Raw genomic sequence first — 19078 nt, 5'->3', positions numbered from 1 at the left:
TCCTCTACATTGTCTGCTGTACCATCTGCCTGCCCATTCTGCCCCTGTGCTTTGCAGTCTCCATTCCCTGCCACGTTAAATTCCACCCTGCAGAGAATTTTCATCACCTACTTTATGAAAATGCTTTTCCATAAATAAATTTGAAGTCATAAACACTTATGCATTCAACACAGCTCAAAACCTACTGCTGGTAAAGTAGAGTGCTGCTCATAATGAAAAGGGTTTTTCTGATGTTTTTTTTTTTAAGGAAAGAAATGCTGTGGGCACTGCAACTTTTTTATACACGTATGTATTCTAAAATGCAATTATGAACATAAAATATTAGAATCTACTGTTTATTTGAATGGAGTGAAGCAATGTTTTGAATGCCTTCAAAAATCAAAGACTAACCTTGTTAACACATGGACTTTCAACATCATGGAGATGTAAACTACACAGGCAGTGAACTTATGAGGACCATAACACTTTCACTGTTCTTTTTCTAAGAGTGATTTGTTAACTGGCTAGATTGAGTTGCTTAATAGAATAATTAGTCAATTTAATACTAATATGTTTATTAAATACGAAATACGAAAAAGGCATTAATGCAATTTTTTTTTAGAGACACCAGAGTGCAGCAGCCTTCTCTTCCTCTGGTCTAACAGCTCAGCTCTAAACAAGCTGTTTTATACCTAAACTGTGATTATGTGATTCTTAAAAAAAAAGTGTCCTTATCAGTAACTTTCCACAAGCTTGCCTACATTGAATCAAAGAAAACACAGACAAAGCATAGCATACAAAACAAGAAAAACATTACAAAACAATACCTCATCTTGCAACAGAACCTATCAGCTTAAAGGAAAATATCACACATTTTAACAAGGGCTGTATTCCGCTGAATGACAAACAGGTAGACAAATTAACACTACAGCCTTGAATGGTTTAGATTCCACACTCACTCTAACTGGTTTTCTGTCAATAGGAAAATTCAGTTTATCTAAGAACAGTAGGTGAGCTGATCTCCTCCCTGTCATGTACATTTTAAAAACACATTTTAATGACAGCACTACATATACATTCTGTATAGGCAGCTCTTTGTCTTGGTACCTAGAAATAGACGTCCCAATCACATGCTCATGGGAACTGTTGTTTCCAAAATACCTCTCACCGACCTTGGCTTGCATGTAAATGCCTCCAGCAAAGCCAGTGATTTCATATGTTTATACTGCCTATTGCTAATGCCAGGCTAATGTTGGTGCTATAACTCATGCTTGTCACACTCTTGAGGTGCTGCTGTCTGCAGTGTTCAGAATGATTTTTTTTCTATATTCACAGTAGAATGGTCAGAACATGCAATAAAGGGCAAACAGATTCTATCAAGCTTTGCAGACTTTCCAAATATTGTAGTGAAGATTTGGTCTAAAAGTTTGTCTCTCATCTCAAATATGTAAAATTTGAGGAGAAACAAGGCAATCAATTGAGCCAGCAGGTGAGCGAGTCTTTACTTTGGCAGCTGGTTCTAAAAAAAAAGAGATCATCAAAACAAAATCTGTATTAGTAAACGATATACTGCAACTTTGAGTCAAAAATTAGTTATTGTTATGCTTTTCATGTCTTGCTAATTTGTAACACCAGATCGCCCTCTTGTGGCATATGAAGTTGAATATTAAAATAGTGTTCACTGTACTGTAATTAAAAAATAAAAAAAGGTTAGTGCCTAAATTTAACTAAATTACACACAGTTGTTGAGCAATACCTCTTTCAGAAATTCATCTTTCTATGGGTAGAGCAATTTTCAAGATTTTTTTGAGTCTCATGTAAAATGCAATGTTTTACAGTTGCATTTAATAATGATCTCATTAATTCGAGAATAACAAACCTGTATCTTTCTATCTCCTGCAACATGTTCAATAAACTCAGGGTAAACCCTGGTTTGTTGCTAAGCAACTGAAAAAAAAAGAACAAACAGCCAATGTGTCTGTCATTGTATTCTGATGAATACAGGTTTATATGCTACATACTAGTGACGATAATTTTGTCAATTTTTTCTAAAGATAAGATTGCACAGAATGCCTGTATTCAATTAGTCTCAAAGAAGGATTCTACTTAATTTACTTAATGTAGAAGTGTGTAAAACTGCATTAACAATTACTGTAACAGAAGCATGCTGTCATTGATCTGTACAAAACTTGGCATGGATGGCAGATTCAGGAGGCAAATGCATTTGAGGTTTAATAGGATAAGACGGGAGCATTGAGGCTATAATATGCTATTCATTAACTGGGCACTAAAGTAGAGAGCAACCCTGGTATTTCTAAAGTAACAGCGCTCTCCTCAGGTTAACACAAAAATGTAGCCAAAAAGACAAGGAACCACCTAGTGTTGAGTGTAGAAATTGGTATTTTTGTATTTTCCCCCTGTGAAGCACTACAAAATAATATTTCACAATTATTATTATTATTATTATTATTATTATTATTATTATTATTATTATTAATTTTTGATTTTCCTCACTTATGCGATGTTCCTCCCTTGCCTGCAAAATTCAACATATATTGCACTGCGGCCAACATCTTCTTGAATTTGTCTGGCAGCAAAAGAACATCTAGATATATCTTTTAAAACATTGACAATATGACTACAATACCACTTGCAGCAAATTCACGTCTTGACCTTTTAACTCACAGGCATTTCTGGGTAGAATCTGTAATATTTCCTGCCCAACTCATGTGATAACTTGGAAAAATATGGAAACACCTTTTCCACAAAATCAAGATCTGGGAGAATGGGAAACAAAAACTTCTTTCAATGAAACATTATCTATGAAGTTTCATCTTTTAAAGCCCTTACTAAGTTTACCATGGTCAATTTCACCAGTACATTTGCAGTTTCTCCATGTTCACAGTATGGTTTAAATGGGTTAAAGCATATTGCTGGCTGTGGTGTTAACACTGCAGTGTAGTGGTGAACATAGACTCAAGATCAATTACTATAGCTACACACTGCAAAGTCCCTCAGGTAATGCTTGCCTTAAACAAATAATTAGTCCATGGTTGAAACAAAAAGCTGGGTTGGGGGAACTAGTGGACCAGGGTACAAACCTCTGTAGCAACTTCAATTCAATGACAAATGTTTATTCTGTATTAGAATACTTTCGCTGCACAGATGACACAGGATCTGATCCTGCTATAACAAAAGCACTAAATATGTCAAGCTAAATTACGTTGCTAAGGAATTTGCATACATGTCTATGAAACAAGCAAACGTGTTTTCATCAAACCTCTGCAGATATGGGTTAGTATCAGTGTCAGTAAGTCGTTTAGCACATTGTGCACTTTAATAGAACCCAGAACTGGCTTACATTAACAATTACTATTTAATACACCATCCTAAAATACATACTTTCTCAGCTGGTCTTTATAGCCTTCCATTTAGAAACCAGTAGAAAAAGGAGAACTGTGTTGATAACCACTAAACTGGAAAACTGGCTAACCCTAAAGTAATCGGATATGAGGAGAACTGGTTCATATGATTTGTCTCTCAGTTCTATTGAAAACTGAACCGTATATTTAGAACTTAGCACACCTTTTAGCACACGCAAGCCACACATACACAATGTTATCTAAAGCACATAGCACTTTATTTTAAAAAATCCCATATGAACACATAACAATGACTTTGTTAACATAAATCAGTTACCACCGTTTCAAACATTTACCACTAGATTTGACTAGAATGCTTTTTAATGTTTTCAAAGACATAAAACAAGACTTAAATGAAATACAGGTAAAGCATAATGGACTAAAATATAATTGATTATGAACACAGTGAGATTAGACCATGGGAAAGGGTTAGGATGCTCAGTTTTGAAGAATAAATAAAGCCCTTATTTAAACAGTCCCACACTTCAGCATTGCATTGAATTTTAGAATCCTTCCTGCAACCACTTTACCTGCAGCAGTCTAGCTGCAGTCAGGCCACGTGGCTTTTGCTCTAGATTGATAGCAGCCTTCTTCCTAGGTAGAGACCAGTCCAGATATGTGTGTGGGGGGGGGTTTACAATCAATATTCAGATATTACAGGTGAACCAGTACGAATTGTTCTGCATTGGCAGCATCAACAGAAATCTATAATGTAGAGACAAAGCTGGACATCATAATCATTTTTGTTTGCAGGTGCTAGAAATAGATGGAGGCACACATACCCACAGGCAAACCAACAATTACTAGTGCACTGTGTTTACCTGATTAATATAAATATGAATGAATTTGACATCAAAAGATACGGTACGGATTGTTCGCAGAATAATAATAAAAAAAAATTGTAATAAAATACACCACTGTTGCACCTTAGCTAGTTTTTTTTTTTTCTCGTCACTGATCTGCATTGTAAACCTTCCTGTCTGTCAGTAAATGATCTGCCAAGACAAAAATGCAAGTCAGCAAGGCAGTCCAGGTTTACAGTTTGATGCAGAAACAGCTTTTGCACATACTGTACTCTGGATCAAGTTCTGTACTGTTATAGACTATACAGTTTGTGTAGGAGGTTATACAGGATAATCTGTAAGCATGTCATTTCAGGGCAATGTTCAAATCTTTTATTTGATCATGTAGGACTAACTGGTTCTCACTCATGGTGGTGATGTGCTGTTAGGGGAGGGGAACTATTGAACAGAGAATTATTGACCTGGGATTTGACCTTACTCTTCTTTAGGACATATCATTGCTACTCAACATACTAAGATGTTGGAATAATGCCTCTTACTGTACCATCAACAGCACTTCATACATGAACAGTCATCTGCATTCAAGTACTGGCCTGTCTAATTTTCAGCTGTCATACACAGAGAAAAATATTTGTTCTTGATTCAATTCAAACAATATCCAGTGAATTGATCTGAAGAAAGTTCTGGGTGCTGACTAAGCTTTTTCCTGATTTTAGCTCCTCCAACAACACACAAATATACACTGTATTGAATCCGCCAGTACCGCTGATTAGAAAATCTGGTGAGGATAGTATATCTAACTAGAAACAGAATTAACTGTATATAAGGGCGAAACTGTTTTAAAAAGCTGATAATTAAAAAAAAAAAATCTCAAAGAAAATTGTCTCCAGCGAGACAACACTATTGCTCTTTCCTTCCCATTCCACTTAGAGAATGAGCTCTTAATTTCCATTCTCAAACTGGCAATCTGGCTAGCTGTGACTGCCAAAGAGGAATGGAAAACATTCAACCTACGTAAGCAGCAAACAGCCGCCTCCGACAGAGCAAATCCTGTTAAAAAGTAATAGAGCTGAATATGTTAACACAACTTTCCTATTTTATTAAAGCACTGACTGTCGTTAGATACCTTCCTTGGTTATATCATAGAAGCACACAGGACTGTCCTTGGGGAAAGCTCTCTGCTGTATTTTTCTTGATTTTTTGTAAATTTCAATTATGCAGCACTTCAGTACTGGTGCTGTATTTATTCTCATTACTGGTTTTATAATACTCTATACCCAAAATTATAACAAAATAACACATTTGTTTTAATAGCAACAAAGCATCTTTTTCTGTGGTTGTTTTTTTTTATTTATTCATGTTATTATATTTTACGTTGCAGATATTTTTGTAATGTCTTCATTTGACACGTTCTTAGCGTTGTTGAAAAGAATCAAATTACAAGAGAGACTATTCACACAAAAAGCTCAAATGCATTGTATTGGTGTCAAATTGTTGATAATAGCGCCTTTGAATTTTTAGCAGTTGGACATTTGTATTTCTATTGTTTGTTTCAAAATGTGTTATAATGCGCATCTTATCTAAACCTATACAGTGAATATTATTGTAATTAGACAGCAGTAGGTACAATTAATATTGTGTTTTACAATTCCCTAAAGACATTTTTACACCATTGTGATTTCAGATAAAACTGTAACCAGCAGTGACCAGCTTTTAGAATTTAAAAGTGCTTCCTGCTTAGATGGGCTTAAAACACACTGCACTGCATTTATTGTCTCTAAAACCCATCTCCTTTAAGCTAGTGAAGCATATGCAATGCTCTTCAACTTTACTTTTAAAGCCTTATTCCTCATGCTCTTAGCTATTTATTTGTTGTAAAAGAGAATTGCAACCGACCTTGCTGCAAGAACCAGAACAACTAATAACCATCTGCCTTTGACCGATTAGGTTCACATGAAGAGCTGTGATTTCTTTTGAAATTCAAACCAAAGCTTAAATATATAATCTGTGCTTAAATTACTCTCCTTTATGAAATGCACAGTACTTCTAAAATTACCCGTAGAGAGAACAGCTTGTACTTAAGACATAACAGCCTACAAACATCAGATACATTAAAGAATAAACACCGGTAACACATTTAAATTGAAACGTTTATGTTGATACCGATTAATTCCATTTTAAGTATCACAGAAATAACATTTAAAGCTGGGCTTGAAACTGGGTTTCAGAAAGAACGTGAACCAGGATTATAGCTAATTATAACTGCATGATGATATCGTATTACCATAGTAAACCTACAGACTCAAGTGTGACTTATTCTTGCTGTGAAAAGTGTGATCACTTCAAAAGCATATTTAGCAGGACCTGATGGATGAAGCTCCTGACACCCTGCCATTTCAATAATGTTCTGAAACCCAGGACTAGGTGTAGGGTGTTTCAAGCTCTGAAGTTTGTCTATGTAAATATTCTAGTGATACTGGTGTAAATTCAAAATAATGGAGATACATTGTAAAAAAACACATAAATAAAAAAACCACCTGAATTACAAAGAAATCAATTATTCAGGACGGGATCGACCATGAGAGTGACAATTTTATCATCAGCTGGGTAGACCAATGCAATTTTGGAGTGACTTGTTCAAAAATACTTTGCATAAATGCTATCTTTTAATAGAACTGACCTGGTGTTACAAAATGCAAATTGTTTCCCTTACAAATCACATATTTACTAAAACTAGCAAAGATGTCATTACAAAAACCTAACACCTTCTTAAGTGAGCAGAGTGGACATGAGGCTAGTAGCAATCCTTTTGCATCTATTTGTACAGATCAGTTTTGGTCAGATTCATACAAATAGTACATTATTACTAAAAATCCAGAAAACTGCTTACTTTTGAGATGTGGTTATAAATACCACTGCTGAACAAGCACTGCAATTAGCTGAGAAGACAATTGTGTGGTAACATTCTAATTTCACGATGCTAAAAATTTCCCTTAATCACCAACTCTTGAAACTAACCTGTGAAAACATGTGTGACTAAAAACTAAGACCAAGAGAGACCGAATGACTGACAAAACTGTCTATGTGGAATCTGCATTCTGAGTAAATATAAAAGAGAAACTACAAAAATCCCCAAACCTGTATACTTTTATGTCCACTATTTAGATTACAATACACATCATTTGTATGAGAACAGCCATTTGTATAGAAACATTAACATTTAAACATGCAATTATTACTGTATACATGAATCGATAATGGCATGTTATTTTACCAGCAACAAAAAAAAAAAAAAAAACTGGGCCACAGGATAGAAAGCAGGTGCACTTAATTTTCCTACTGTATTTCCATCCCCATTCTCCAGGGATCTCACTAATGAGCAGATGGCTGCTGCTTGTCACCTCTTACCAGTGCTGAGGCCATTACCATAGGCAGGTGAAAAAAACTGTGATAAACAGATGGTTTTGTTTGCAATTCAGTTACAGCTATAGCAACTGCAGGTAAAGAACTGCAACCACTACAGCTTTTAAACAAAACTCACAGGTGGAGCACAGTTAAATACATTGCTGGGGGACCACACAAATGAAACAAACTAGTTTAGCAACCAATAAACAACAATGTTACACCATACAACATGCTAGAATTCTTAAACTTGCTGTTAATTTGTGAATCACAACGCATTGTCCTTTAATGGAACTGAATTCTTGAAATCAGCAACACTGACTGGTAAAAAAAAACAAAACAAAACAAAAAAAAACACACGTGTCAAATTTTAAAATCCATTGCAATATACGAAGTTACACACTCTGTGGCCCACTAGTTCTATTTAAACTGCATGAGAGAAACGTATTGTGATAAGCCCAAATCGAGGTGTGGGGATATAGCATTGGTTAGTGGTGAACAACAGAATTTATCTTGGAGAGCCTTGTTCTGTATTAGCATTTAGACACAAAACCAGTACTGACACCCCTGCATATTGTTACAAGTGTGAAGCAACACAGTTTGACAGTAAAGGGATGCCCAATCTGAAGAATCATACATTTGTATCAAGAACCATGTCTTTGGAGAAATACAATTGGCAATGTTATTACATTCGATTATTTATTGCAGGTAATTAAATGGGTAGAGTGAAGTATACTTTAAAATACAAAGGAAATATGGTAAATATATGCCACTTATTTAATTACATATTTCTTATCCAAGGTGCAACAAGGTTTCAATGACATACATTTATTTTTATGAATGATTAAACCTTTTCACATACAAGACATATAACTGAATTACTAATCTGTCTTTCCAAGTGCACAACACCCTGTCTCTAAAATTAGAATGTTTTCTGTACTTTACAAGAAAGAAAACAAGTGTCTTAATATTTTGGCATAATGTATGTACAACAATATATTTTAAAACATGATTAAAAAGTAAATGCAACTCTTCTATTCCATCAACATTTACCAGGTCGGAAATATTAAATACAAGTCCTATGCTTATAAAGTCCTCATCATCACCAGTGTCCCTGGAGAGCCACCAGGCCTGACTAACTGGCAGTGCAACGCCTTCATGCAGTACAGTACTTCTGGGTCGCAATTCTACATAGGTCCACCGAGGTCATTCATGAGTTTCTGCAGGGCAGGTCCTGAGTTGGGTCATTTTATTTGACTCTTAACAGTCTGGAGGTTGTAAAATCAGCCTTTGATTAAGGATTTTTCTGTTGATTTCTGCCAGAGCCACAGAGAAGACAAAAGCCTTCTCATCTGAAAGACTGGCATATATGTCGATTTCTTTGTCTTGTTTTTCTGAAGAAAAAGAATCCACATACGTTAGAAATACGTTACAAATTATTCTTTATATTTATATTTTAAAAAAAATTGTACCACTATACAACACTTAGGAGGTAGCTGGATTAATTTAACAACTGTGGGTTACCAGGCAACTGGGGACTTTAAATATATTTGAATGAAGTACGAAGACAGGCATTCACTGTGTAAGAATAATGAGGAGACACCGAATCTGTTATCAAATGGAATGACTGAAATTGGTCACTTGGTGTAAAATTACCCCCCCCCCCCCCCCCCAAAAAAAAATACCACAAATTAAATTGCAGCACAATTAACAGGAGGAGCCTTTTACAGCATGACATAATGTAGCACCAGTACTTCTACCTGAAGTACAACAGCAGGGTACATGTAAGATACTCAGCAAACCACACCCTTCTGCTCACTACCAAAAAAAACACAGAGAGTTGCAGCGTTTGCATTTACCACCAGGATCAACTCTCCATATTGCTAAACAGAAAGCGTTGGCAAACCAACTGCCTTTAAAGCTGCGTTTGGCCCAAATGGAACAAAAAAAACTACAAGCGCAATTAGGTATTTTAGACCAATGGGGGATTTTGATTCACGATTTGTTTAAAGACCATTTCTGGTGTTGTTTCAATTACATACGGTCTGGTATTGGAACTCATTCGTGGTTTTAAAGCACTCCTACATCATATACCGATTTTCAAGCTCCATGTATTCCGAGAACACTCTTAATTGCATTTTACGTAGCCTTTAATAAGTTTTTTTTTTCTACTTGGCAGTTCTTATTTATTTTCATATAAAGATAGAGGCGCTGTGTCTCCTGCAAGGTTACGCTTTTAATGCCCAATTCATTCGTTACCTTTTTCATCCTCATGCTTTTTGCTTGACACACTCTTTGGCCTCCCTCTCCCTCTGCGAATGTGCTCGGAATGACTGTTTGTCCTGGAGCGTTTTCTGTTTTCTAAATCTTTGGTTGCAGTTGAGTTGATCTTTTCCCTGCGTATTCGTTCTGTTCTTCTCCTTTTTGCATCCGATTTGTTATCTGTAAAATTAAAAGGTGGTAAATTATGAAAGCCACAACTTGGTTAGCCCTACGCATAAACACACCATGGAACACTGTTAAATGACCACACAAATAATAATACATTTCAGTGCCAGGGTATCACTTCTCTGGTCTCTTAATGAGAGTACTTACATTATACCCATTTTGTTGGTTACAGAATTACTGTACAGGACAAAGGGTAGGTTGTCAATTCCTGGTATTGCAACATCAGTAAAATATTTCAGTCTAGGTCCCTTCATATTTCTGATGACTCGTTAAAGTCTTTGTTGATTTTCCATTACACAATATGTACTCATGAGGGTAAATAAAACCAGTCTTTTAAAATACACATCGATTGGAATATATTTTATATTTACACACTTGATATGTACTGTAAGTTACAACACATCTGACTGTACAACACCTGAAGAACTCAGGGAGAGGGAGTGGCCTTTTGTTCAACCACTAGCAGTCAGAATACCCTAGAACAACCAAACAAATTCATTCTTAAGGATGACCTACAAATAAAGCTTCTGTTTTTCAGGGTTTATTCAGTTCTGTGCTTATTTTTATTTATTTATTTATTTTTAGCTATTTTTTAGTTATATGTAAATTGCTTTAATATCAGATACAAGTCAGGAAGGAGGGAAATTGCCCAGCCTCACTGGGGAAGCTTTATTTTTTTGTAAGTATTTTTCACTGAGAAAAGGGTCAAGTCAATATGAATTGAAAAAACATTTCCAGTGTTTATTAGAGATTCCCCGATTTCAATTATAAAATGTAGAGCAGAGAAGACACTGGTAATAAATTCTGTACTTTTACCATGGAAACTGCAATTGAGTAGCTCAGCATTAATAATTTATAATGCATGTAACATTACAGTATCAGCTTTAAAAAAAAAAAAGTATTTCAATTCCAATAGTAGCTTCAATATTTTGTAGTACAAGCTAAAACTGGAATATTAAAATAAACCAGAAAGAATTCAGTCCTGGGGATTTCAGCAGCTTCTTGGTTAGCTATGCATATTTAGTGGTTTGTCATCCTGTAAATGCAGAACAGTGTTGACTAACATATGCCTGTATTGCATCCTCAGTATACCGAACAAACATACACAAAGTGGTCTTTGCTTTCGAGAAAATTCAGTTTGTACACCACCTAGAGTTCACGGCTCTGCACTTAGCTCCTAGGCCAGCATGTGACCTCACAAAATCTTTGGGATTGTAATCTGAGCTGCCCCATTCCCTTCAAAAAGAAAACATTCCAGCAGTAACATTAAGCTACTCAATTACTAAAAGTTAACTATTAAATCTGTGATTATAATAAAACAATGTTGAATCACAAAATAAAAAAATAAAAAAAAAACTGCTGTTTTTATATAGTTAAGACACCAAGAAATCTATTTTAGTGTAAAAGTGAACAAAACTGTGACAGCTGAAAAGGCACACTGGTCAAAAATGTCCAACACAATTAATTTAAAATTAAATATTTTACATGAGAATATTTGAATTCTAAGCACTGTTAGCTGGCAAATATCATTTTGGTAAGTAGAGTTTCACAAAAGAAAAGGGATAACATAGATAATAAAGTGGGAATGATCAAAAATATCTAATTACTGGACCGGCCAGTCACACATGCAACAAATGCATCACTTAATTACCTTTTCAGTGTTACCAACTGTGTGAATATAGCATGGAAAGAACAGAGTTAATGGGCAGGAGTTGAGTGAGCTGGGCCTGAACCTAGAGGCAATTGCTCCCTTCCCATCCCTTAATATGGTTGTCAGCACTTTTCATGAAGTGCAAATTGATTGTGAATTTGAAAACTGATGTCATCTGTAACCATCACAACAAAGAATTAAATGCATTAAAAAAAGAATGCAGCACTGTAGAGAATTATCCCAGACATTCAGATTCCACAATCCTTTAGAAATTATCTGTCAGGTAAATACCTACAGGAATTTAACAAACATTAACTAAAAACAAACAAGCAAAACTAGTAGTGCTTTCAGTACAAGGCCTGTTTTCAAAACCAGCCTCTGCTTATCCCAAAGCATTACTCTGTATCCCTTTGAAGCGGTTTGCCTGTAATCATATTATGAAGTGGATTATCATTTCTTTTACTCAATACATGTCTATTCAGCTTTTACATTCAAGAGCCATACCACTGCTTCAGAAATAAAGGAATACATATTAATGTGACAGTCAGGCCTGATGGGGCGAGTCTGAGAAACTTAACCAAGGCTTTGTTGAAAAAATAGTATTAAATAAAATACAGTCAGAATTGTATTTTATCAAAACGTCTGTATTTCAAGTAGAAAAGGTTACTTAACATTGGCAAGTGTGATCTTTGAAAAAACCCCAACATATTGACCTGATCTGGCAGTAATGCTTGGTTTTAAATTTTAACATTTGATTCAATACCACAAAATGAATGATGAAGTACCTATTGATGACGATTTATCTGCTTGTTTGGCATTCAGAAGTTTCCGGCTAATGAACACATAGCCACAGGGGCACCCTTTGCACGCTACAGGAATCTAAAAGAAAACATGTAACATTTACACAACGCACACGTCATTTGAAAGACTTCTTGACTTGATACCAGCTTTATACTCGTTTACAACAGTCAGTAAATATTAATACAAAAAAAAATAAAAATAAAAAAAAAAAATCTAACATTTTGAAAAAATAAATATTTAAAAAGAAAAGCCAAACGGCTCATTTTATGTCGACTCACACGTTAAATAAATACATGATTCTACATATAGAACTGAGCTTTAGAGCGGATTTTACTGTATTTGACAAAAGTTAACTATCAATTTTTTATTAATAATTAAAGACATGGCAACACGTATGAACGTATAATTATATGTTCTAGCCATTTTAAATAGTGGTACACAAATATAATTTAAAAAAAAAAAAAAAAAAAACTGTACTTGTTTTCTGGATATTTTGCAACGATATCGCCAGTGTTATTCAAGCTAAAACACACACTTTAAAAAACAAAACAAAAAAATGTTATACAAAAACCAAAGGGCCAGGGGGGGGGACATAAAACATATAAGAAGGGACTTTCCCTGAAATGTGATATTCGACCATATTAAAAAAAAAAAAAGTGTAACACAAGTGTTGACGTATACTTTAAAACAAATCTCCCCAGACTCAAAAAAACGTTTTTTAACGACTACAAAATGTAAATAAAGTAAATGTAACTCGGCCGAAATTAAAAACAGCCACAAATAATTATTTTCGAGTATAAAACACACACACTTACACATGTACACAGCACGCAACCGTTCTGAATGCAAACCTTTATGAAACCACTATCTGGGATACAGATATATCCCGCAATTCATTTATTAACACTGATCCTTTAAATATTATTATTAAAAAAAAAAAATAATAAATACATATACATATAAAATCCTTACCTGTTGATCACACTCTGGACATGATTTGGTGGCCATTTTTACTTTTTTGGCTTTATTTCCAGACATGCTTACTGCTCTCTGTGCGGCAAATTTTATAAACAAAATGTTTAATCCAGCAATATTGTATTCAGCAAGCAGCACTGAAAGTTCAACTCTGTCTTCCCAGTCCAAAAAAAAAAAAACGCAGCTAACTCGTCCCCGAGCACTCTCGCCGGATCAGCAACAATCACACTGCCGGATTGAGCATGCGCTTTTCTGCCTGATGGTTTTCTTGCTTTTAACACACAGCACTCTGCTTGGCTGAGCGTGCGCAAAAACAGTTCTTACACATTTCTGGGTTTGCATGCTGGCTGGATTCCTTCTACCCTAGAAAGACCATGCGTTCACATTTTCTTTGCTGCAAAATAACGGTACTTTCAGTTTTTGTTCATTCGTAGACTGTGGATGCATGTGGCATGTATGTATAGTATATGCTAATTTTGAAAAGCAATAAACTGTGTGCTCACAAAAAAGCTACAACATACTGGCCTGGAAAACTGAATAAAATTATAATTAACAGTTTAACAGTGGCGGTTGGTGGTTGTCTGTGAACTACAACTGAGTTCATGTAATAGAAGGAAAATATGACCTTTATAAGATGAGACAGAACGACTCCCAGTAATACTTTATTTAAAGTTTTATAAGCACTCAAGAAGAATGTTTCACAGTGGGAGATATCCACAATGTTTGAATGCATCTCTACTAAAAAGACAGTTTAGGGACTGAGAAAGCTGGTTGCTACTTCTTTCCAAGCACATGCATACATGGCAAGGCTTGAATAACATTCAAAAACAACAGAACAGATTATGTAAACATGTAGAAACCTTACCAACAATCTGAGTTGTTTACACGCAGATGCAAATTAGCATATTTTTTACAGTTTAACTGTAACATTTCTATTTTACAGATTTTACAGCAACTTTCTATTTTCTTGAACACACAGCATTATCACATTTACAACAAGCCCCCCACTCACAGGGCCAGGGTCACAGTCCTGTTTCACAATACATACACACCCAGCAACAGCTCCTTATGAGGACCTGCTAATGAACTCCCCCGTTCTGAGACCTCAAACCAACTGCCTTGGCAGAAACACAACATAAACATCACAAAACAACTTTAAACAAACATTTGAAATGATTTTTTCCATAAAATGATTTCATGAAAGCAATAGTTGCAGGGGTCCACATTTACTTCTTAAGAAAAGAAAGATTATGTAGGACTGAGCATAAAAAAAAATTATCTAATCTGCAATCTTGTCTGTATGGAGAACTTTGAAAGCGTTTCTCTGAATTCCGTAAGGACCAGTAAAGGTGAATGTAGTTGGATTACATTGTTAAAGTGCTTTCTTTATTTGTAAATAAAGATGCATTATATTTTGCATACATGTGTAATTTAAGTTATATGTATGTTTCACTGTAAATTTTGCTCACCTCCAGTCACTAACATGTTACCACACATAGCATTATCCTTATTCACATCCCATTAAATCTCACTGCCATTGCCAGCAGGATTCTTTTTCACTTGTTCTCAGAAGTTTCCCCTGCTTCTGTTCTCCCCCTCAGTAGATGGATTGACAATATACTTGTATTTTCTGCACTCCATATAATGTATATCATATATATGTTCTTTATATATTGCTATTATATTGCTAATTGCTAGTAGCTTCTTTCACAGCTTTCTATTCTCTTTTCATCTTCTCATACCTAACAACCATATATATATATATATATATATATATATATATATATATATATATATATATATATATATATATATATATATATATATATATATGCCTTGACAAGGACATGTTAAACATACTGAAATGTTGGAAGTTGGCTCTTTGTATTTTGAAATATGTACACATATATATTTCAAAACACAAAATGTATTTCATTAATACCCTCAACATATATTTCTTGTCCTTTTTTTTTTTTAAAAGGGTTGACACAAACATTCTCCCTACACAATATTAGAATGTTGTTTAATGTGATTTTTTTTTATTTTTTTTTTATTAAGTTTATTCTTCAAGCTAGAAACAGACAATGGGTCTCCGCTCAGATAGATGGTGCCCATTACTTCCAGTATTGGGTTTTCTATTAGGCTTCTGTGGTGATTCCCCTGATTGCCAGTTAAGCTTGCAGCAGCCTACAGTGTCTGCCTTTTAATGCTGATTATATCTCATATATCTCAGACCACTTCTTGACTCTTAACTGCCTCACATTCCGATCATTTCCTGCTTCTTCAAGAACTCTTGTAAGCTTTGTGTAACTACAGCCTACCCCGATATGATCTTTTATTAGACATCAGCTGCAAACCTATTTCTGCAGTTCATTTCCACTGCTATTACAAATATACCACGATATGCAAATCTAGAGTATTTATCATAGATATTTGAGTGAAGCTTGAATAACCACAGAACCTCATTCCAGTCCAGTTTTACGCCTTCAGGTCCTCACCCTGATTTGGTTGCAATAAAAAGAAATATAACAATAATATGTATATTTTTATCTGTCACTAGAGAATCTGAAGAAGCAAACAATGTAATATTGTCATTGGTAGATTGAATACATGTATGTGAACTTCTTTGACAAACTCAGCTAAATTGCTACATCTTTTGATTTTTTGCATCGACAAACACACACACGCACACACAGTTTACTGACTTTTGTAATTAAAATGAAGGAACAAAAGAGTTGTTTTGCCTGACATCCTGAAATGAATCATTATGATGTCGTTAGTTACTGGGGGGAGATGTAAGTAATTATGTTTTATTTTTATTGCGTTACAATAATTCAGTGGAATTTTGCCGTGCATTAAAACTAGATTATTGAATCTGTACATTGTAGGGGTGTGTAGAAAATTTGCTACAGAAAGAAAATCTAGTTAAGCCTAGTTAAGAGAGCCAGTGCAAATTAAGGTCAATTAATGTTTTTGAGTGGGTGGGGGAAGGGGATAACATATTTATGTGACATGTTGTTTAATTAATTAGCAAAAATGCATTATACTTTTGTTTTTGTTTATAGGTGATATACACACAAAAAAATCTAATTTAGAAATAGTTACTATATTAAGACGTGCTTAAATAATATATAATGCAAAAACAAAAAACTGTACAATTGCTGCAATAGCTAAGTCAGTCACTAGAGGGACCCGTGTTGATAGAAATACAAAGAATGTATTGAAAAGTACAAACAATAAACCGTGTTACATAGCACATGCAATTTACTGTTTTTCCTTAAAAACCAAATACAAAAATAAACACAGGACATGGAATTTCAATAAATTATGTTGTGTGGTTTGGCATTTAATAATCTACAAATAACACGTTATAATTTAATTTACTGGTAGTTTAAAATATAGCTTTCTATAAAGAGGTTAGCAGAAATATGGTAAAATCTGTTGTAAAAGCCAAACACAATCCTTTCTTGGGTTTTCCAGCTGGTATGAGCTGCTCATCTAAGACACATTTTACAGCAGATGGCCATTGCAGTCTGCATGCCAGTAAATGCAATGCTGTCCTCTGTGTTTACTGTCCTGCTTCTTTATTTTGCATGATCTGCAGGAAAATAAATCACTATTGAATAACCTGGCTGAGAGGGCTAAGCTCATAGAGGAGATCCTGAATGCCTTCCCCAGGATCTTCATTCCTTCCAAAGCAATCGAAGAGGCCAAAGTTTGTGGACAGCCCTTTACAGTCTTTCAATCAGCACATTGGTCATATATTAAATTGATCTAAACACCACCTGTTAAATAATAAATGACCTAATGAAGCATCTAAGGGTGCATATAAAGCTCTCTCTCTCTCTCTCTCTCTCTCTCTCTCTCTCTCTCTCTCTCTCTCTCTCTCTCTCTCTCTCTCTCTCTCTCTCTCTCTATATATATATATATATATATATATATATATATATATATATATATATATGTCATCTACTATATATATATATATATATATAATATATATGCCAAAGACGGTCCTATTTTTTTTTTTAATCTATTTGGTAGACACCCTCACCCTCCCCTCCATGTATTTTGTATTGATTAGAGTTTGTGGAGGACCGAACTGCTAGTAGTGATACATCAATGGAAAAGCCAATGGATGTTTATTACAGGTACCTTCTGGCAATGCACAGTAAAACCCTTGCTTTGTCTTTTAGGTACTGGGCATGGCCCCAGACATGCTGTACTGTCTGAGACTGCTTGAGGAGACTGGGATATGTGTTGTGCCAGGCAGTGGATTTGGGCAAAAGGAAGGAACCTACCCCTTCATATATTCTTTACTCATCTGAAGGATTTAAAATAAAGCTAACAGTAGGTAAAACAATTTATTTGAATGCAGTGGTTGGGATGCCTTTAAAGGGGTCACACTGTTGGTTGTAGTTAATCAATGAGGATGGTCTAGTTCAGTGTTTCCCAGCCCAGTTCCTGGAGGCAGAGTGTCTACCGTTATTCGTTCCAACGCAGCACGCAATTGCTTAATTGAACCCTTCATTGAGCTAATAAAATGATTAACTGGGCATTTTTTCGTTATTCTTTTCATTTGTTGATACGGTTCAATTAAACTATTGAGATGACATTCAAGATGAATGTTAAGAAGCGAAGATGCTTGGTTTACTGTGGAATATTTGGCTTGAAAATGTGGAGGTGTGGGTGTGAAGTCAGCCAGTAGTGTTGTTTGTCCTTACTGCTGAGAAATGTGTTGACGTCATAGCTTATTATTATTAAAGGGTTTTTGGGTTCAAAGGTGTGCCATTATCAGACATGATAAGGTGAAAGAAATGTATAATATCTACTTGAACATTTCAGAAATCCAAAACGATTGTTTCACTATTAACAACTGTTTCCTAGTATTATGCCAGGATGTTTCTTTTTAACATGGCGGGGGCTTATGGAACTAGTTCTTTGAATTTCATTTGCCTATCTGTAGCTGTTGTTGCAAAACCCTGATACACAAGTGCCCCTCTTAAAGCTTGGTTTCCCTGTCTTTTCAGTTTTCTATTTTTGAGGTGTTTAATACTTTTGTAATTTATGTTTCATACAGTGCCTAGCAGATCATCAGTGTGCCTAAGTTTGCTGATGTATTAACTGTCTGGATTGCAATCTAGTGCAAAAGACATCTGCATGGTTAATACATTTCGTAGAGAACTACCCTCAAAATTAATTGATTCAAAAATTCATTCAAAATTCTAAAAGTTATTGACAATGTCGACCCAGGGGACTTTTTTGACCTGAAAAAAGAAACAAGGACCAGGGGTCACATATGGAGATTAGACAAAGGGGCATTCAGAACAGAAAATAGGAGACACTTTTTTACACAGAGAAACATGAGGGTCTGGAACCAACTCCCCAGTAATGTTATTGAAGCTGACACCCTGGGATCCTTCAAGAAGCTTCTTGATGAGATTCTGGGATCAATAAGCCACTAACAACCAAACGATCAAGATGGGCCAAATGGCCTCCTCTCATTTATAAACTTTCTGATGTTCTTATGTTCTTATGTTATCCCTGAATGTGAATTAAAAAGACTTGTGAAGTGTGAACTGTAACTATAAGTTTGC

The 19078-nt window shown here is 35.1% G+C and overlaps 2 protein-coding genes across 2 annotated transcripts in view; one reads left to right on the top strand and one right to left on the bottom strand.

The window, feature by feature from the left end:
* Nucleotides 1-19078, top strand: part of cdca9 (cell division cycle associated 9) — a 30219-nt gene that overhangs the window by 6497 nt on the left and 4644 nt on the right. Inside the window, exon 2 of the mRNA XM_041269169.1 lies at nucleotides 17678-17831. The gene's annotated coding sequence lies outside the window, so the exon portion shown is untranslated. The remainder of the gene's footprint in view (nucleotides 1-17677; nucleotides 17832-19078) is intronic.
* On the bottom strand, nucleotides 8367-13769 carry LOC121326028 (UPF0547 protein C16orf87 homolog). The gene is made up of 4 exons (XM_041269170.1): nucleotides 13479-13769; nucleotides 12491-12584; nucleotides 9866-10048; nucleotides 8367-9000 (listed from the first exon to the last, which is right to left on the bottom strand). The coding sequence occupies exons 1-4, from the start codon at nucleotides 13542-13544 to the stop codon at nucleotides 8867-8869; spliced, it is 477 nt and encodes a 158-aa protein (XP_041125104.1). The 5' UTR covers nucleotides 13545-13769; the 3' UTR covers nucleotides 8367-8866.

Source organism: Polyodon spathula, chromosome 13 (assembly GCF_017654505.1).
Source record: "Polyodon spathula isolate WHYD16114869_AA chromosome 13, ASM1765450v1, whole genome shotgun sequence".
Taxonomy (NCBI): domain Eukaryota; kingdom Metazoa; phylum Chordata; class Actinopteri; order Acipenseriformes; family Polyodontidae; genus Polyodon; species Polyodon spathula.
This window is presented reverse-complemented; position numbering and strand designations above follow the sequence as displayed.